Source organism: Schistocerca nitens, chromosome 2 (genome assembly GCF_023898315.1).
Source record: "Schistocerca nitens isolate TAMUIC-IGC-003100 chromosome 2, iqSchNite1.1, whole genome shotgun sequence".
NCBI lineage: Eukaryota > Metazoa > Arthropoda > Insecta > Orthoptera > Acrididae > Schistocerca > Schistocerca nitens.
In genome coordinates, this window is record NC_064615.1 from 110,207,077 (window position 1) to 110,222,244 (window position 15,168).

General features: G+C 42.4%; 1 protein-coding gene across 1 annotated transcript in view; it reads left to right on the top strand.

Moving 5' to 3' along the window:
* LOC126234863 (clavesin-1-like) overlaps positions 1-15,168 on the top strand; it is a 173,475-nt gene that overhangs the window by 70,373 nt on the left and 87,934 nt on the right. Inside the window, exon 2 of the mRNA XM_049943604.1 lies at positions 13,154-13,248. Within this exon, the coding sequence (XP_049799561.1) occupies positions 13,154-13,248 (95 nt within the window). The remainder of the gene's footprint in view (positions 1-13,153; positions 13,249-15,168) is intronic.

Genomic DNA, 15,168 nt, shown 5'->3' on the forward strand with positions numbered 1-15,168 from the left:
CACAGTGCCATACAAATCCTAAGGCAGGTCTTGGTTATTGTACCAACAAAAGTTCCTAGACCGCGGGCCGATCAAAAGATCGAACGGAACCCGAGACTTCCCGAACTGTGACGTAAGCTATTCCAACAGTTCGAGTCGTGCTCAGACACAGCCCTACTTGAAACAGTGAAAATTGAGCTGAAACAATAAAAGTTACATTCAAAGCGATTGTAGTTCCCCACGCGGCTTGCATTCTCAATGATTTGAATGAAGCACAGGGCCAGGAATTGAACATCCTGGGCAACGCCGGGCACTACAGCTAGTAAGGCATAAAGAATAGATAACGTCCGTTCCGAACTTTTTAAATCATTAGGAGAAGTGACAATCAAGCAGTTATTCTAGTTGGTGTGTTGAATATATGATTCTAGAGACAAATCATCAGACTTTTGGGAAAAATATCATCCAAACAATTGCTGAAATAGGAAGAGCAGGCAAGTGCGAAAGCCATCGTACAATCAGTTTAATGGCTCATGGAACCATACTACTGACAAGAATAACTTACAAAAGAATGGAAAAGGAAACTGAGGACCTGTTAGATGACGATCAGTTTGTCTTTCGAAAAGATAGGGGCACCAGATCAAAGGATATCATGGATAATGTTCGCTGATGTCATTGCTATCAGCAGCGAAATGAGTTGAGAATAAATCTAAAGAGTAATGAGAAAAAGCAGAATGACGTTAGCGATGTACTTAACATCAAATCTGAGGACCACGAAGTAGATAAGCTGACGGAATTCTGTACCTTGAAAGCAAAATAAAATTTGACGGACAAGCAAGCAGAACGTAAAAAGCAAATTAGATGAGACAAAGAGGGCAGTCCTGGCCAAGAGAAATCTACTGGTATCAAACATGGGCGGCAATTTGAGGAAGAAATTTCCGAGAAAGTACGTTTGGAGCACAACATTGTATGGTAGTGAAATCATGGACTGTGAGAAATCTGGAAACGAAGAGAATCGAAGCCTTTCAGATGTGGTGCTTCTAACATTACTCTGACTGCGACTCTGGCTAAAATACTTCTCATTACGAGAAATTCATCGGAGTATGAAGTGATATAGTCTTTGCAGTGGAATATTAGCTGCGAACCGTCTAATCTCTTCCATCAGTAACGTCCATTACGGGATGTATATTGTAGAAATGACTTGATTTCGGACGTGATGAAAACTTGGATGTTAATATAATATTCTCGAACCCGCTGATGAATCCTTTTAGCAGCAAATGTATTTTCCGTAAGCATTTACTAGGATGTTCACACATAAACTGCTTTCTACTAACATGACTGAGAAGATAGCAACTTACGTCAGTAGCCGACATTGACCAAACTGGGACTGACTTGGAAGCGGTTTGCACCGCTCACTATATACTCTATCTTTACAATGTATATTCTTCGTCTATTGTCAAAAACAATTACATTTACTGACTTATAATGCAGAGTTAATGATTTGCAACAAACTTTTAGTACGGTTTTAAAAACAATAAGTGCTGATTCATTCTGAATACATTTCCAAATAGTGTTCTTTTGATTTTTGTGTGGAAATTTGGTTATGAAGCTACAATAACAATACCTGTCCTAAAATTATTAATTACAGCTTGATTTCACGTTGGATTTAATTCGTAACTTTAACTGAGATATAATACAAAATGCTAAAGCGGAATTTCGGATTAAAGTTCTTTCTGATAATTTCGTAGTATCAGATGGTTCAGATGGCTCTGAGCACTATGGGACTTAACTTCTAAGGTCATCAGTCCCCTAGAACTTAGAACTACTTAAACCTAACTAACCTAAGGACATCACACACACCCATCCCCGAGGCAGGATTCGAACCTGCGACCGTAGCGGTCGCGCGAATCCAGACTGTAGCGCCTAGAACCGCGTGACCACTCCTGCCGGCTTCGTAGTTTCAAAATGCCGGAGAATCAATAGTGTTTACATCAGCATGTTCGAGAATCGCTAGTAAAAAGGTTAAATACAACTGCCCTAATTGCTTTTTCGTTATTGACATGATACATAAAGTGCACAAGTCACGTTAAATACATCAGATGACTAATAAATGTCCCAAAGGTCAGTTTTCAGGTAGTTGAAATTGACGATTTTTTTCTAAGTAACTATTGGTTTAATTACGTCATAGATATTTCTCGTGACATTTCTATGGGAATGTAATCATGCAATCACGAGAATGGAATTATAAGTTTTGCTCAAGTTTACGACAGTATGTTGGTTCACAACATCAGGTTTTGCAGCTAATTATAATTTTCTGTTAATTACAGATAAATGATCTGAAATAATGATGTTGATTCGGTTTATAAGTAAATAATAAATTTTAGTTTGCTGATAGTAAGAAAAACCATACTTACTAAATTCTGTCCATTATACAGAGAGAACGTATGCCACTGTGAGATGAAAAGGCTGGCACAGGAGAAGAATTCGTGGTGAGCCGCAATAAACCAGCTAGAAGACTAAAAAAAAAGAATCCGCATGTTTATTTCCCGCAGCAAATAAGATCTCTGAGCCACCGTTGTGCAACGGATCTTGAAAAGTGGAACAAATGTTTTCTCGGATTTAATGCAGTTTTTGTCACATAGGTAGCTGGCAGTTTGATCGTAATTACAATTAGCGTTGGTAGGTGTGACGAACACGTTTCGGCTAGGGGAAGTTCAAGGTCAACCTGCTTCTGTGCTTGAACGCTAATATCTTCACCGGTTCTTGGAGGTGGTACTGTTGTTAAGAAATTAGATTCGCATCCGGGAGGTCGGCGGTTTAAATCTCGGTTTAGCCACAGCTTTTTAAATACTCTGTGGTTTCCTTTAACCGCTTGAGGGAAATTCCGGGATCGTTCTTTCGAGCTTGTGCGCCGTCGCTAATGACCACGTCGTCGATGGAACGTTAAACTATAATCTTACTTCCTTCGTGCGAATCTTAGTGGTAGTCGAGAATTCCGTCACCGTTACATAACTCGAGTGAGAAAAATGGCTCTGAGCACTATGGGACTTAACGTCTGAGGTCATCAGTCCCCTAGACCTTAGAACTACTTAAACCTAACTAACCTAAGGACATCACACACATCCATGCCCGAGGCAGGATTCGAACCTGTGACCGTAGCAGTCGCGTGGTTCCAGACTGAAGCGCCTAGAACCGCTCGGCCACTCCGGCCGGCTCGAGTGAGATTTCTTGTGTGTACAAGTCTGTGTATGGAGGAGAGGGGGATTTGGAGGGGGGGGGGGTGACTTACCTTTTCTGATCATCAGACTATTCATTAATATGACCAGTTGGAATGGGGATGTAAAGCTTAGCTGATAGTTTAATGTCATTCGTTCCGTCTGGGCGATGTGCTTGGTAAGTAAAGGATGTAAAGGATGATAGAATTCCCGTCGACGTCGAGGTCATACGTCTTAAGTAAAGTCTGTAAGCGGATCGAAAACGTACCTTTCTGGCACCAACACGTAAGATCGTACGAAGAGGATAGGAATACTGAATTCAGTCTTCCGAATTGTTTCACTGCGGAAGACCGTACAATCACCGCACGAACGCGAAAATGGCAGTACTGAGATAGCATAAGTGAACGCGGAACAGAAAATAAACTGTAAATTCGCAACAATGGAAAGGCATCTGGACTGGATGCGAAAGAGCTTGCTCTCATTCTTGCAGCAGTTTCTGGATTTCGCTAGAGCAACCAATGACACTAAGCGACAGGGAAAAAGCTCAGTCCATTCCCATTTTGAAGAAGATTCTTCGGTCTTCGGGTATATGCACATAATTATGCGACTATATCGCTGATGTCATTCTGTTGTTCCATAGTGGCAAATGTTTTTAGTTCACGCATTATGACGTTTGGAGAAGAAAAAGCTCATCTATAAAAAATCAACATGGACTCCGCAGAGCCCGCATCTCGTGGTCGTGCGGTAGCGTTCTCGCTTCCCACGCCCGGGTTCCCGGGTTCGATTCCCGGCGGGGTCAGGGATTTTCTCTGCCTCGTGATGGCTGGATGTTGTGTGCTGTCCTTAGGTTAGTTAGGTTTAAGTAGTTCTAAGTTCTAGGGGACTTACGACCACAGCAGTTGAGTCCCATAGTGCTCAGAGCCATTTGACTCCGCAGAGATCTCGCCCATGAGACGCAGGGCGTCGAAGACAAAGGCGTCCAAGTTGATTCTGTGTTCCTTGACTTTATGATAGCTTTCTACACAGTTCCGCGTTGTCATTTAGTGAACAAAATGCAACCTTATCGATTATTTGATCAGATTTGTAACTAGATTCAGTACTTCCTAGCAGATAGAACTCAAGACGTTGTTCTTAATGGGACACAATAGACTGTTATAGGTGATTTCGGGAGTACCCCAAGTGACTGTTACACAGTCGTTCCTCTTTAGCAACACACAGGCTGTATCATAATTAATAACGAAAACTGACGCGAGTGAAATCATATGATAATAAAAGCAAGAATCTTCCAGTGCATATGGATCCGCAAGCGAGCCGTTTGCGAACTTAAAAAGAAACTCGTAGAGTCCCTAACACTCCCCATCCTTGATTATGGTGATCGTACTCTCCAAGGACTTTCGTATGAGATCTCACGTCGACTGGAAGTGGCGATGAATGTTTGTGAGCGACACATTTGTGATGTACGCTACTTTGACTGTATCACTTCTGCCTATGAACAATTATCACACCCTGTATTTGCTGCATCGTCTTGTCAATCATTGCACTCCCTATTTATATTCAACCCCTACGCCACTATCTGAACAGCACAGCCTAAATACACGATTATACAACGTAAAATCCTCTTTGCAGCTCTGCAAAACATCGCCGTGATCTTTAAATTATTTTCTGTATTAGGAACCCGACTTTGGAGCAATCTTCCTCAAAATATTAGAGAAATTAAAATACTTTCAAACTTCAAAAGACAGCTAACGGCCCAGCTTCTGTCACAATAGCTATCTCTTCGTGCAGGTCACTCTCATCAATCCTTCCCTCCCCCACCACTTTTCCCTCTCTTTGTTTACACAATTCTTCACTGATATTCTCTTCTAGGAGTCACTGCTAGTTTCATTTCAATCCTCTCCTCTTTCATTATCCCTTCCACTTATCCTAGCACCAAACAAGGTTTCAGAAGTGCTAATCTACTAAATATCATTCTTAATGAATCAGTTATTTTGTTGGTATTAATAACAGTATTACTATTATTATTATATTATAGCAAATTATTACAGTTTGTTAATAATGCAAATTATTATTGCTAAATGAGATTTTCACTCTGCAGCGGAGTGTGCGCTGATATGAAACTTCCTGGCAGATTAAAACTGTGTGCCGGACTGAGACTCGAACTCGGGACCTTTTTTATTATTACCAAGTTTGTTGTGTAATGGAAATGGAAATGTCGTGTGGCTAGGGCCTCCCGTCGGGTAGACCGTTCGCCTGGTGCAGGTCTTTCGATTTGACGCCACTTCGGCGACCTGCGTGTCGATGGGGATGAAATGATGATGAGTAGGACAACACAACACCCAGTCCCTGAGCGGAGAAAATTTCCGACCCAGCCGGTAATCGAACCCAGGCGCTTAGGATTGACAGTCTGTCACGCTGACCACTCGGCTACCGGGGCGGACTTGTTGTGTAATATTTTTTATGTTTGATGTCCCTAGTCAAATCTAAGAGACGCCTTAAGGACCTAATCTGGTCGGGCTAAAAAAGGATTAAATAAATAAATAAAATAATGGCGATTGTGTGGTTACGATCCATCACTGACTTCAGTATGAAATGTTGTCTTTTTTTTTTTTTTTTTGGTCATCAGTCTACTGACTGGTTTGATACGGCCCGCCACGAATTCCTTTCCTGTGCCAACCTCTTCATCTCAGAGTAGCACTTGAAACCTACGTCCTCAATTATTTGCTTGACGTATTCCAATATCTGTCTTCCTCTACAGTTTTTGCCCTCTACAGCTCCCTCTAGTACCATGGAAGTCATTCCCTCATGTCTTAGCAGATGTCCTATCATCCTGTCTCTTCTCCTTATCAGTGTTTTCCACATATTCCTTTCCTCTCCGATTCTGCGTAGAATCTCCTCATTCCTTACCTTATCAGTCCACCTAATTTTCAACATTCGTCTATAGCACCACATCTCAAATGCTTCGATTCTCTTCTGTTCCGGTTTTCCCACAGTCCATGTTTCACTACCATACAATGCTGCACTCCAGACGTACATCCTCAGAAATTTCTTCCTCAAATTAAGGCCGGTATTTGATATTAGTAGACTTCTCTTGGCCAGAAATGCCTTTTTTGCCATAGCGAGTCTGCTTTTGATGTCCTCCTTGCTCCGTCCGTCATTGGTTATTTTACTGCCTAGGTAGCAGAATTCCTTAACTTCATTGACTTTGTGACCATCAATCCTGATGTTAAGTTTCTCGCTGTTCTCATTTCTACTACTTCTCATTACCTTCGTCTTTCTCCGATTTACTCTCAAACCATACTGTGTACTCGTTAGACTGTTCATTCCGTTCAGCAGATCATTTAATTCTTCTTCACTTTCACTCAGGATAGCAATGTCATCAGCGAATCGTATCATTGATATCCTTTCACCTTGTATTTTAATTCCACTCCTGAACCTTTGTTTTATTTCCGTCATTGCTTCCTCGATGTACAGATTGAAGAGTAGGGGCGGAAGGCTACAGCCTTGTCTTAGACCCTTCTTAATACGAGCACTTCGTTCTTGATCGTCCACTCTTATTATTCCCTCTTGGTTGTTGTACATATTGTATATGACCCGTCTCTCCCTATAGCTTACCCCTACTTTTTTCAGAATCTCGAACAGCTTGCACCATTTTATATTGTCGAACGCTTTTTCCAGGTCGACAAATCCTATGAAAGTGTCTTGATTTTTCTTTAGCCTTGCTTCCATTATTAGCCGTAACGTCAGAATTGCCTCTCTCGTCCCTTTACTTTTCCTAAAACCAAACTGATCGTCACCTAGCGCATTCTCAATTTTCTTTTCCATTCTTCTGTATATTATTCTTGTAAGCAGCTTCGATGAATGAGCTGTTAAGCTGATTGTGCGATTAATTCTCGCACTTGTCAGCTCTTGCCGTCTTCGGAATTGTGTGGATGAAGCTTTTCCGAAAGTCAGATGGTATGTCGCCAGACTCATATATATTCTACGTGAATAGTCGTTTTGTTGCCACTTCCCCCAATGATTTTAGAAATTCTGATGGAATGTTATCTATCCCTTCTGCCTTATTTGACCGTAAGTCCTCCAAAGCTCTTTTAAATTCCGATTCTAATACTGGATCCCCTATCTCTTCTAAATCGACTCCTGTTTCTTCTTTTATCACATCAGACAAATCTTCACCCTCATAGAGGCTTTCAATGTATTCTTTCCACCTATCTGCTCTCTCCTCTGCATTTAACAGTGAATTCCCGTTGCACTCTTAATGTTACCACCGTTGCTTTTAAAGTCACCAAAGGTTGTTTTGACTTTCCTATATGCTGAGTCTGTCCTTCCGACAATCATATCTTTTTCGATGTCTTCACATTTTTCCTGCAGCCATTTCGTCTTAGCTTCCCTGCACTTCCTATTTATTTCATTCCTCAGCGACTTGTATTTCTGTATTCCTGATTTTCCCGGAACATGTTTGTACTTCCTCCTTTCATCACTCAACTGAAGTATTTCTTCTGTTACCCATGGTTTCTTCGCAGCTACCTTCTTCGTACCTATGTTTTCCTTCCCAACTTCTGTGATGGCCCTTTTTAGAGATGTCCATTCCTCTTCAACTGTACTGCCTACTGCGCTATTCCTTATTGCTGTATCTATAGCGTTGGAGAACTTCAAACGTATCTCGTCATTCCTTAGTACTTCCGTATCCAACTTCTTTGCGTATTGATTCTTCCTGACTAATGTCTTGAACTTCAGCCTACTCTTCATCACTACTATATTGTGATCTGAGTCTATATCTGCTCCTGGGTACGCCTTACAATCCAGTATCTGATTTCGGAATCTGTCTGACCATGATGTAATCTAATTGAAATCTTCCCGTATCTCCCGGCCTTTTCCAAGTATACCTCCTCCTCTTGTGATTCTTGATCAGGGTATTCGCTATTACTAGCTGAAACTTGTTACAGAACTCAATTAGTCTTTCTCCTCCTTCATTCCTTGTCCCAAGCCCATATTCTCCTGTAACCTTTTCTTCTACTCCTTCCCCTACAACTGCATTCCAGTCGTCCATGACTATTAGATTTTCGTCCCCCTTTGCATACTGCATTACCCTTTCAATATCCTCATACACTTTCTCTATCTTTTCATCTTCAGCTTGCGACGTCGGCATGTATACCTGAACTATCGTTGTCGGTGTTGGTCTGCTGTCGATTCCAATTAGAACAACCCGGTCACTGAACTGTTCACAGTAACACACCCTCTGCCCTACCTTCCTATTCATAACGAATCCTACACCTGTTATACCATTTTCTGCTGCTGTTGATATTACCCGATACTCATCTGACCAGAAATCCTTGTCTTCCTTCCACTTCACTTCACTGACCCCTACTATATCTAGATTGAGCCTTTGCATTTCCCTTTTCAGATTTTCTAGTTTCCCTACCACGTTCAAGCTTCTGACATTCCACGCCCCGACTCGTAGAACGTTATCCTTTCGTTGATTATTCAATCTTTTTCTCATGGTAACCTCCCCTTTGGCAGTCCCCTCCCGGAGATCCGAATGGGGGACTATTCCGGAATCTTTTGCCAATGGAGAGATCATCATGACACTTCTTCAATTACAGGCCACATGTCTTGTGGATACACGTTACGTGTCTTTAATGCAGTGGTTTCCATTGCCTTCTGCATCCTCATGTCGTTGATCATTGCTGATTCTTCCGCCTTTAGGGGCAATTTCCCACCCCTAGGACAAGAGAGTGCCCTGAACCTCTATCCGCTCCTCCGCCCTCTTTGACAAGGCCGTTGGCAGAATGAGGCTGACTTCTTATGCCGGAAGTCTTCGGCCGCCAATGCTGATTATTTATCAGAATTTAGGCAGTGGCGGGGATCGAACCCGTGACCGAAGACGTTTTGATTATGAATCAAAGACGCTACCCCCTTTTTTTTATTTTTTTTTTTTAGTCCACGGGTCTACCCGTCTTCGTTAATACAAATATATTTGAAATCTAAAACTTTACTCTCAGGTCTCCTTCTAACTGGACCGTGAATTTCACACATGACCCATCTCAAGAAGAAATACGGTACCAGTTCAGCACGTTGCATATCACAGTTTACTGTACACTCGTATGTGTTTAACGAGGTGTTCCACTTGTCCTGCTCGCATTTATATCCAATACCGCAACCGCCTCTATAAAGGGCTATGAAATCTTTCAAGCTAGACCAGATCATCTCGTAAGACCCTAGAATTCGCTGCTCCAATTCGTCAACCACATCAATGGGAGTGCTATACATTTTACATTTGAGATAACCCAATCTTGAAAAATCCAGAGGTTTATGGTCAGGCAATCTTGGAAAACAATATACAGTCCCTGTTCAACCTATCAGTATTAGGTATCTTACGCTAGCAGCCAAATGTGCTGTTGCTTGTCATGCATGTTCCACACTCCTCAACCAAGAATCATAGGTGAAATTTGAGCCCAATCAAGAGACTCATTAATGCAAAATTTTACGTCGAAAATTCACATTCACTATGATTATATCTCATACTGAAGTCAGTGGAGGTTTGTAAACAACACATTCTGCAGTACCTCGCAAATGGTTCATTTGCAGATACATTTTTACTGGAACCTCTTTACCTCTTTTACTGTATGCTTCCACCAGTGTCAGTTTCGCTATTGATTGTAATGCAAATTGACAACATGGATAACGTCGGAAACTTTGTCGTATTCAAAAATGTCGTACACCATTTTAAAGCTGATCCGTGAGTGGTTTTCACTTTTTCCACTGTCTTACAACCATGTCTGAAAGAACAGACACTGCTAACGATCCACATCTGTACGAAATATTTCGACATTTATTCGTAAATTCCTTGACAACAGCTAATCACCTAATGCTCGCAAATTTACGAACATTGAGGGCTTTACGTGATTAATTTAGTGGACTGCGACGTAAGAATGTAGACAATTTGACATATGGAGGTTTAGGTGGGGAGCGTGCACAGATAGCCGAAGTAGGTCGGGTGATCCCTCGCAATAAAGTGGGAAATCCGGGTCGAATCATGGTCGGGCTCAAATTTTCATTACGCCAGTTTTGGGTAGTAGAACGATATCTAATACAGGTTTTGTCAAGGAATTCCGAGTCAGCGAATAAATTTCGAAGTTCCCCACTGTCATCCCGTTTGTGATCCCTGGTCTTCGAGCACCAAGTCCTCCGCCTCCCATGCGATTCATGATTCTTCAGAAATTGTCTGCTGCTTAGTTTTATGTTATTCAGACTAATCTGAGGACACTGGAATCGACTGTGCTACTTTACCCTTCTCATATGATACATTGTTGCTGAACATTTCCACTAGCTCTGAATGAATTGTTGCTGCAAGTCCACTTCAAATGCAGAAGTCCGCGCCCGGTAGCGGAGTGGTCAGCACGACAGACTGTCAGTCCTAAGGGCTCGGTTTCGATTCCCGGCTGGGTCGGAGATTTTCTCCGCTCAGGGACTGGGTGTTGTGTTGTCCTAATCATCATCATTTCATCCCCACCGACGCGCAAGTCGCCCAAGTGGCGTCACCTCAAAAGACTTGCACCGGACGAGCGGTCTACCCGACAGGAGGCCCTCGTCACATGCCATTATTGTTATTATTCAAATGCAGAAAAAGATTTTTTACCGCACCATCAACTTTCTTTCCTCTAGTGGAGTGCTACGGGACTGTGACCTGGGAATTTCTGTATGTACTAGGACTGCAGACTCGGGAAGAGCATTCATTTAAAAGTCATGATCCTTCAGTAGTGTACGCAGCTCGTGGTTTCGCGGTAGCGTTCTCGCTTCCCCCGCACGGGGTCCCGGGCTTGATTCCCGGCGGGGTCAGGAATTTTCTCTGCCTCGTGATGACTGGGTGTTGTTTGTCCTTCATCATCATTGACTCTAAAGTCGCCGAAGTGGCGTCAACCAAAAAGGACTTGCAATACGGCGGCCGAACTCAGCCACATGGGGCCTCCCGGCCAACATCATTTCAGTAGTAAACATCATTTTATTTTATTGTTCAGTTTCCGTTTGTTATCTCTCGTACCCTTCAAGTCACTAGGTCAGCATCCATATTCGTCTTTGCAAATGGTGGCTTCAGTTTAGGAACCACTACGACGTGGTTGGTGCTTGCTTCAAATGCGGTATTTATTTGTAGCAAGGAACATTAAAATAACACTGCTGTTGTAATACAACGCATAAAAAATGTCATTCATTGTATTTACTAAACATTTATGATCGTATCTCATAGTTCATAATGTATTCAAATATAAGTGCAGTTACTATTGGTAAACAATTAACAATCCGCGCACACTGACAACGTAACATTTCGTAAGGCAATTACAGTGACAGAACTCTGGGGTCGCTGAGGTTGCCAAAACTCTGAAACAGAGAACAGTCGACACTAGAGATGGGCAAACTCGTTCATCCTTGGGAACTAGTTCACTGGTGATCGCTCTTTTTTGGGAACCGTTCATTTCTACTCGTTTACCGTTCATTTGTGCTTCGTATACAGCTCTCATGAAAAATTGAAAACTAGTAGCGTAGGTGACTGAAGATGGAAGGCGCCAAGAGGAAGCATAACTCCACCCTGGAGTACAGAGTTTTTATTCATAACGGAATTCTCGCACACGTGTAATTTTCGTAATTCTGGAAAACCTCTCGTTTAGCCAACTGTAGCGTTATGTGGCTGATCACAGTGAACTGATATAAGATGGCGTACAAAACCGGCCCCGAGTACAGACTGCTCGCCAATTACAAATAAGCTAATGCAAACAACAACTTCAGAACAATAGATGACGATTGGTAGGCGGCAATGAGCAGTCTAGTACTCGGGGCCGATTTTTCGTGCGCCTCTCTGTACCACTGAAATAATATTGTAGAAGTTATCACATTCTCTTTACAAAATGCGACACCAGACATTTGATTATGGAACGCTGACTTCATTCGGTTGTAAGTCGGTCTGCCCTCCATAACAATGAACATGCTCTTTTACCCTTTATCAACAAAAGACGGAAAATGGTCACTCGTATGTGCCGTGCCGACTTCCTTTGCATGTGTAATAACAAAAAATCTTGCCTTTTTACAAGTATTTCTTCTACTGGTTAACGAAATAGTGAAGTAAGCTGATATGCCGTTTTATTGCCTGAAAAGATGTATGTATTACATACCACGAAATTTTATGTAATTTACGATATTATAAAATACGTTTCAATTACCGGTCATGGGCGCTGAATAGAATACGAAAAGAACCAGAAGTTCAGAGGTCAAAAAAGGTTTGAAACAGATCTAGAATGGGCGTGCGCGCAGCGAACGAAACGAACAACTCTATACAGAACTAGCTATGAGCAGTGGGCAGTGGAACTGCGATGAGTGGCCACGCGAAGACGGACGAGTCCGGCCGAGCGAGACCGAGACCGAGAAAGATGGGAACGGGACCGAGGCTGGAACTGGATCAGCCGACGTGTCGTTGCGGGAACGAGACCGACCGTTTCCCGTTCCCGTCAACTGTCAGTGGAAAGCCGCGACCGAAGTGAACTATGAAAGACCGTTCCTTAGACTTCGTTCATCACTAGTTCCTTTCTCTTGATGAACTGTTCCTTTGGACCCATTATTTCGCGAGCGACCCATCTTTGGTCGACACGAAGTGTTCCGAATGGTGTCGATTTTTAACTATTGTCGGCCGGCGGCTAGCATATCGCGTCCTTACCATATCTATTATATAGAGAGCAGGTAACATAATAATTTATGTAGTTTACCAGTTAATAATAAGATCAGTACACATGGGCCCCGTGTCACCACACAATGTGATATTGGCCTTAGAGCAAAATTGGGCGACCATTGCTTTAGACCCAACAGGTAAAACCACTCAGTGTGCTCGGAGGAACTAAGGACTCGGAACCTTCCAGACAAAAATGCTGCACCATTTTTATGTTGTGGTGGTTCTGACGTCTGTGACTTGCACGTTGCAGAGCGTCCCGACGTGGAACTCAGCTGCCTGGAGGACTGGTATCTGCTGCGCTTCCTGCGGTGCAAGCTGTACGACCCCATACAGGCTCTCCGTCTGGTGAGTACAGCAATCTACATCTAAATTATACCATCTAATGCTGTGTGTCGGATGCAACTAACAGATTCCCCCCCCCCCCCCCTACTCTGTTCCACTCGCTAATGGCGCGTTTGAGGAATAACTGTCGATAAGCTTTTGTTTTGGCTCCTATTTCCCGAATTTTCTCCTCGTATTCATTACGTGAGATATATGTGGGAGGAGGTAGTAAGTTGTCTGACTCTTCCCGGGAAGTGCTCTCTCCAAATTTCAGTAGTAAACTTCTCCGTGATGCACAAAAATGGTTCAAATGGCTCTGAGCACTATGGAACTTAACATCTGAGGTCATCAGTCCCCTAGAACTTAGAACTACTTAAACCTAACTAACCTAACGACATCACACACATCCATGCCCGAGGCAGGATTCGAAACTGCGACCGTAGCGGTCTTGCGGTTCCAGACTGAAGCGCCTAGAACCGCTCGGCCACACCGGCCGGCTCGTGATGCACAACGCCTGTCTTGTAACATCTACCAATGGAGTTTGTTGAGCATCTTGGTAACGTTTCCTCGCTGAGTAAAAGATCCCGTGACGTAACACGCCGCTCTTCGTTGGATATTCTCCCTCTCTTCTATCAGTCCTACCTGGTAAGGATCCCACGTTGATGAACAGTACTCAAGAATCGGTCGATCAAGCGCCTTATAAGCCACTTCCATCGTGGATGACTTACATTTCCTCTTTCTATGGATCTCAGTCTGGCATTTGATTTTCCTGTTACTTGTTTTATGTGGTCATTCCACTTAAGATCTCTTTTTCTTTCCCTATGTATGCGCAATATGTTACATTTATTTACGTTCGGGGTCAACAGCCAGAGCCTGCACCATTCATCAATTCTCTGCAGGTCATTCTGCAGATCGATGCTATCGTCTGCGTTGCTGCCTGTCAGACATGGAGGAGGGACAGGAGTGGACCCTGTCTGCTAGGAGGGACTTGCTACCGTTTGGCTGTATGGTCGTTCAATGTGGTTGTGGTTTTCGTAGGGCTTCCTCTTCACCCCTTTAGGCGAATAACATGCTGTTATTTTGCGTCGTCAGAAACACGGCAGACAAAAGTCACGAGCACATACGAAAAATTTTACTAGATTTGTAATTAAAAGATATGCACGTCGATCCTTCAATTAGACGGAGATACTGTGCCTCAAGGAAGAGATCTGGTCACAGAGACAAGTGTGAGGTCCCATACAGGTAAAGATTCGCCAAATACAAAACCTGCACAGGTTTACAATGTAATGAGAGAAAGGAAAAGAGAACCATTACGACGTGAAAGACTACATACCTGTCTTACACCTTTTTTAATCCGAGCGCTTCGTTCTTGGTCGTCCACTGTTACTATTCCCTCTTGGCTCTTGTACATATTATATATTACCCGTCTCTCACTACAGCTTACCCCTATTTTTCTCAGAATTTCTAACATCTTGCACCATTTAACATTGTCGAACGCTTTTTCCAGGTCGACACATCCACTGAAGTGCAAGTGTGTAAACTATATGATTTTGAGTTAGTTATGTCTATTTCAGTATAAAATGATACAAAATCATCATCTTCATAAATATTTAGCCCTAGTTTTTAAAAAAAGTAATTACATTTTTGTGTAAATAACTCACTAACCAAATATGCATTCAAGTTCCAAGATTCAGCATAGCAAATTTTAACTGAATAATTACTTGAATTATGTTACGTGTTATGCATTGATAAATTTCAGTGCGATTCTGGAAGTACAAAAGTAAAATATTAAGAAAAAATGAAGATAATATGACATGAATCAAAACACTTATAAGTCTACTTTGTACCAGAACTATGTAAAGGACAAAATAAAAATGTACATTAACTGGACACAAATGTATATAAAAGATTACAAATGTTAAATGTCCATATGTACAGTATATA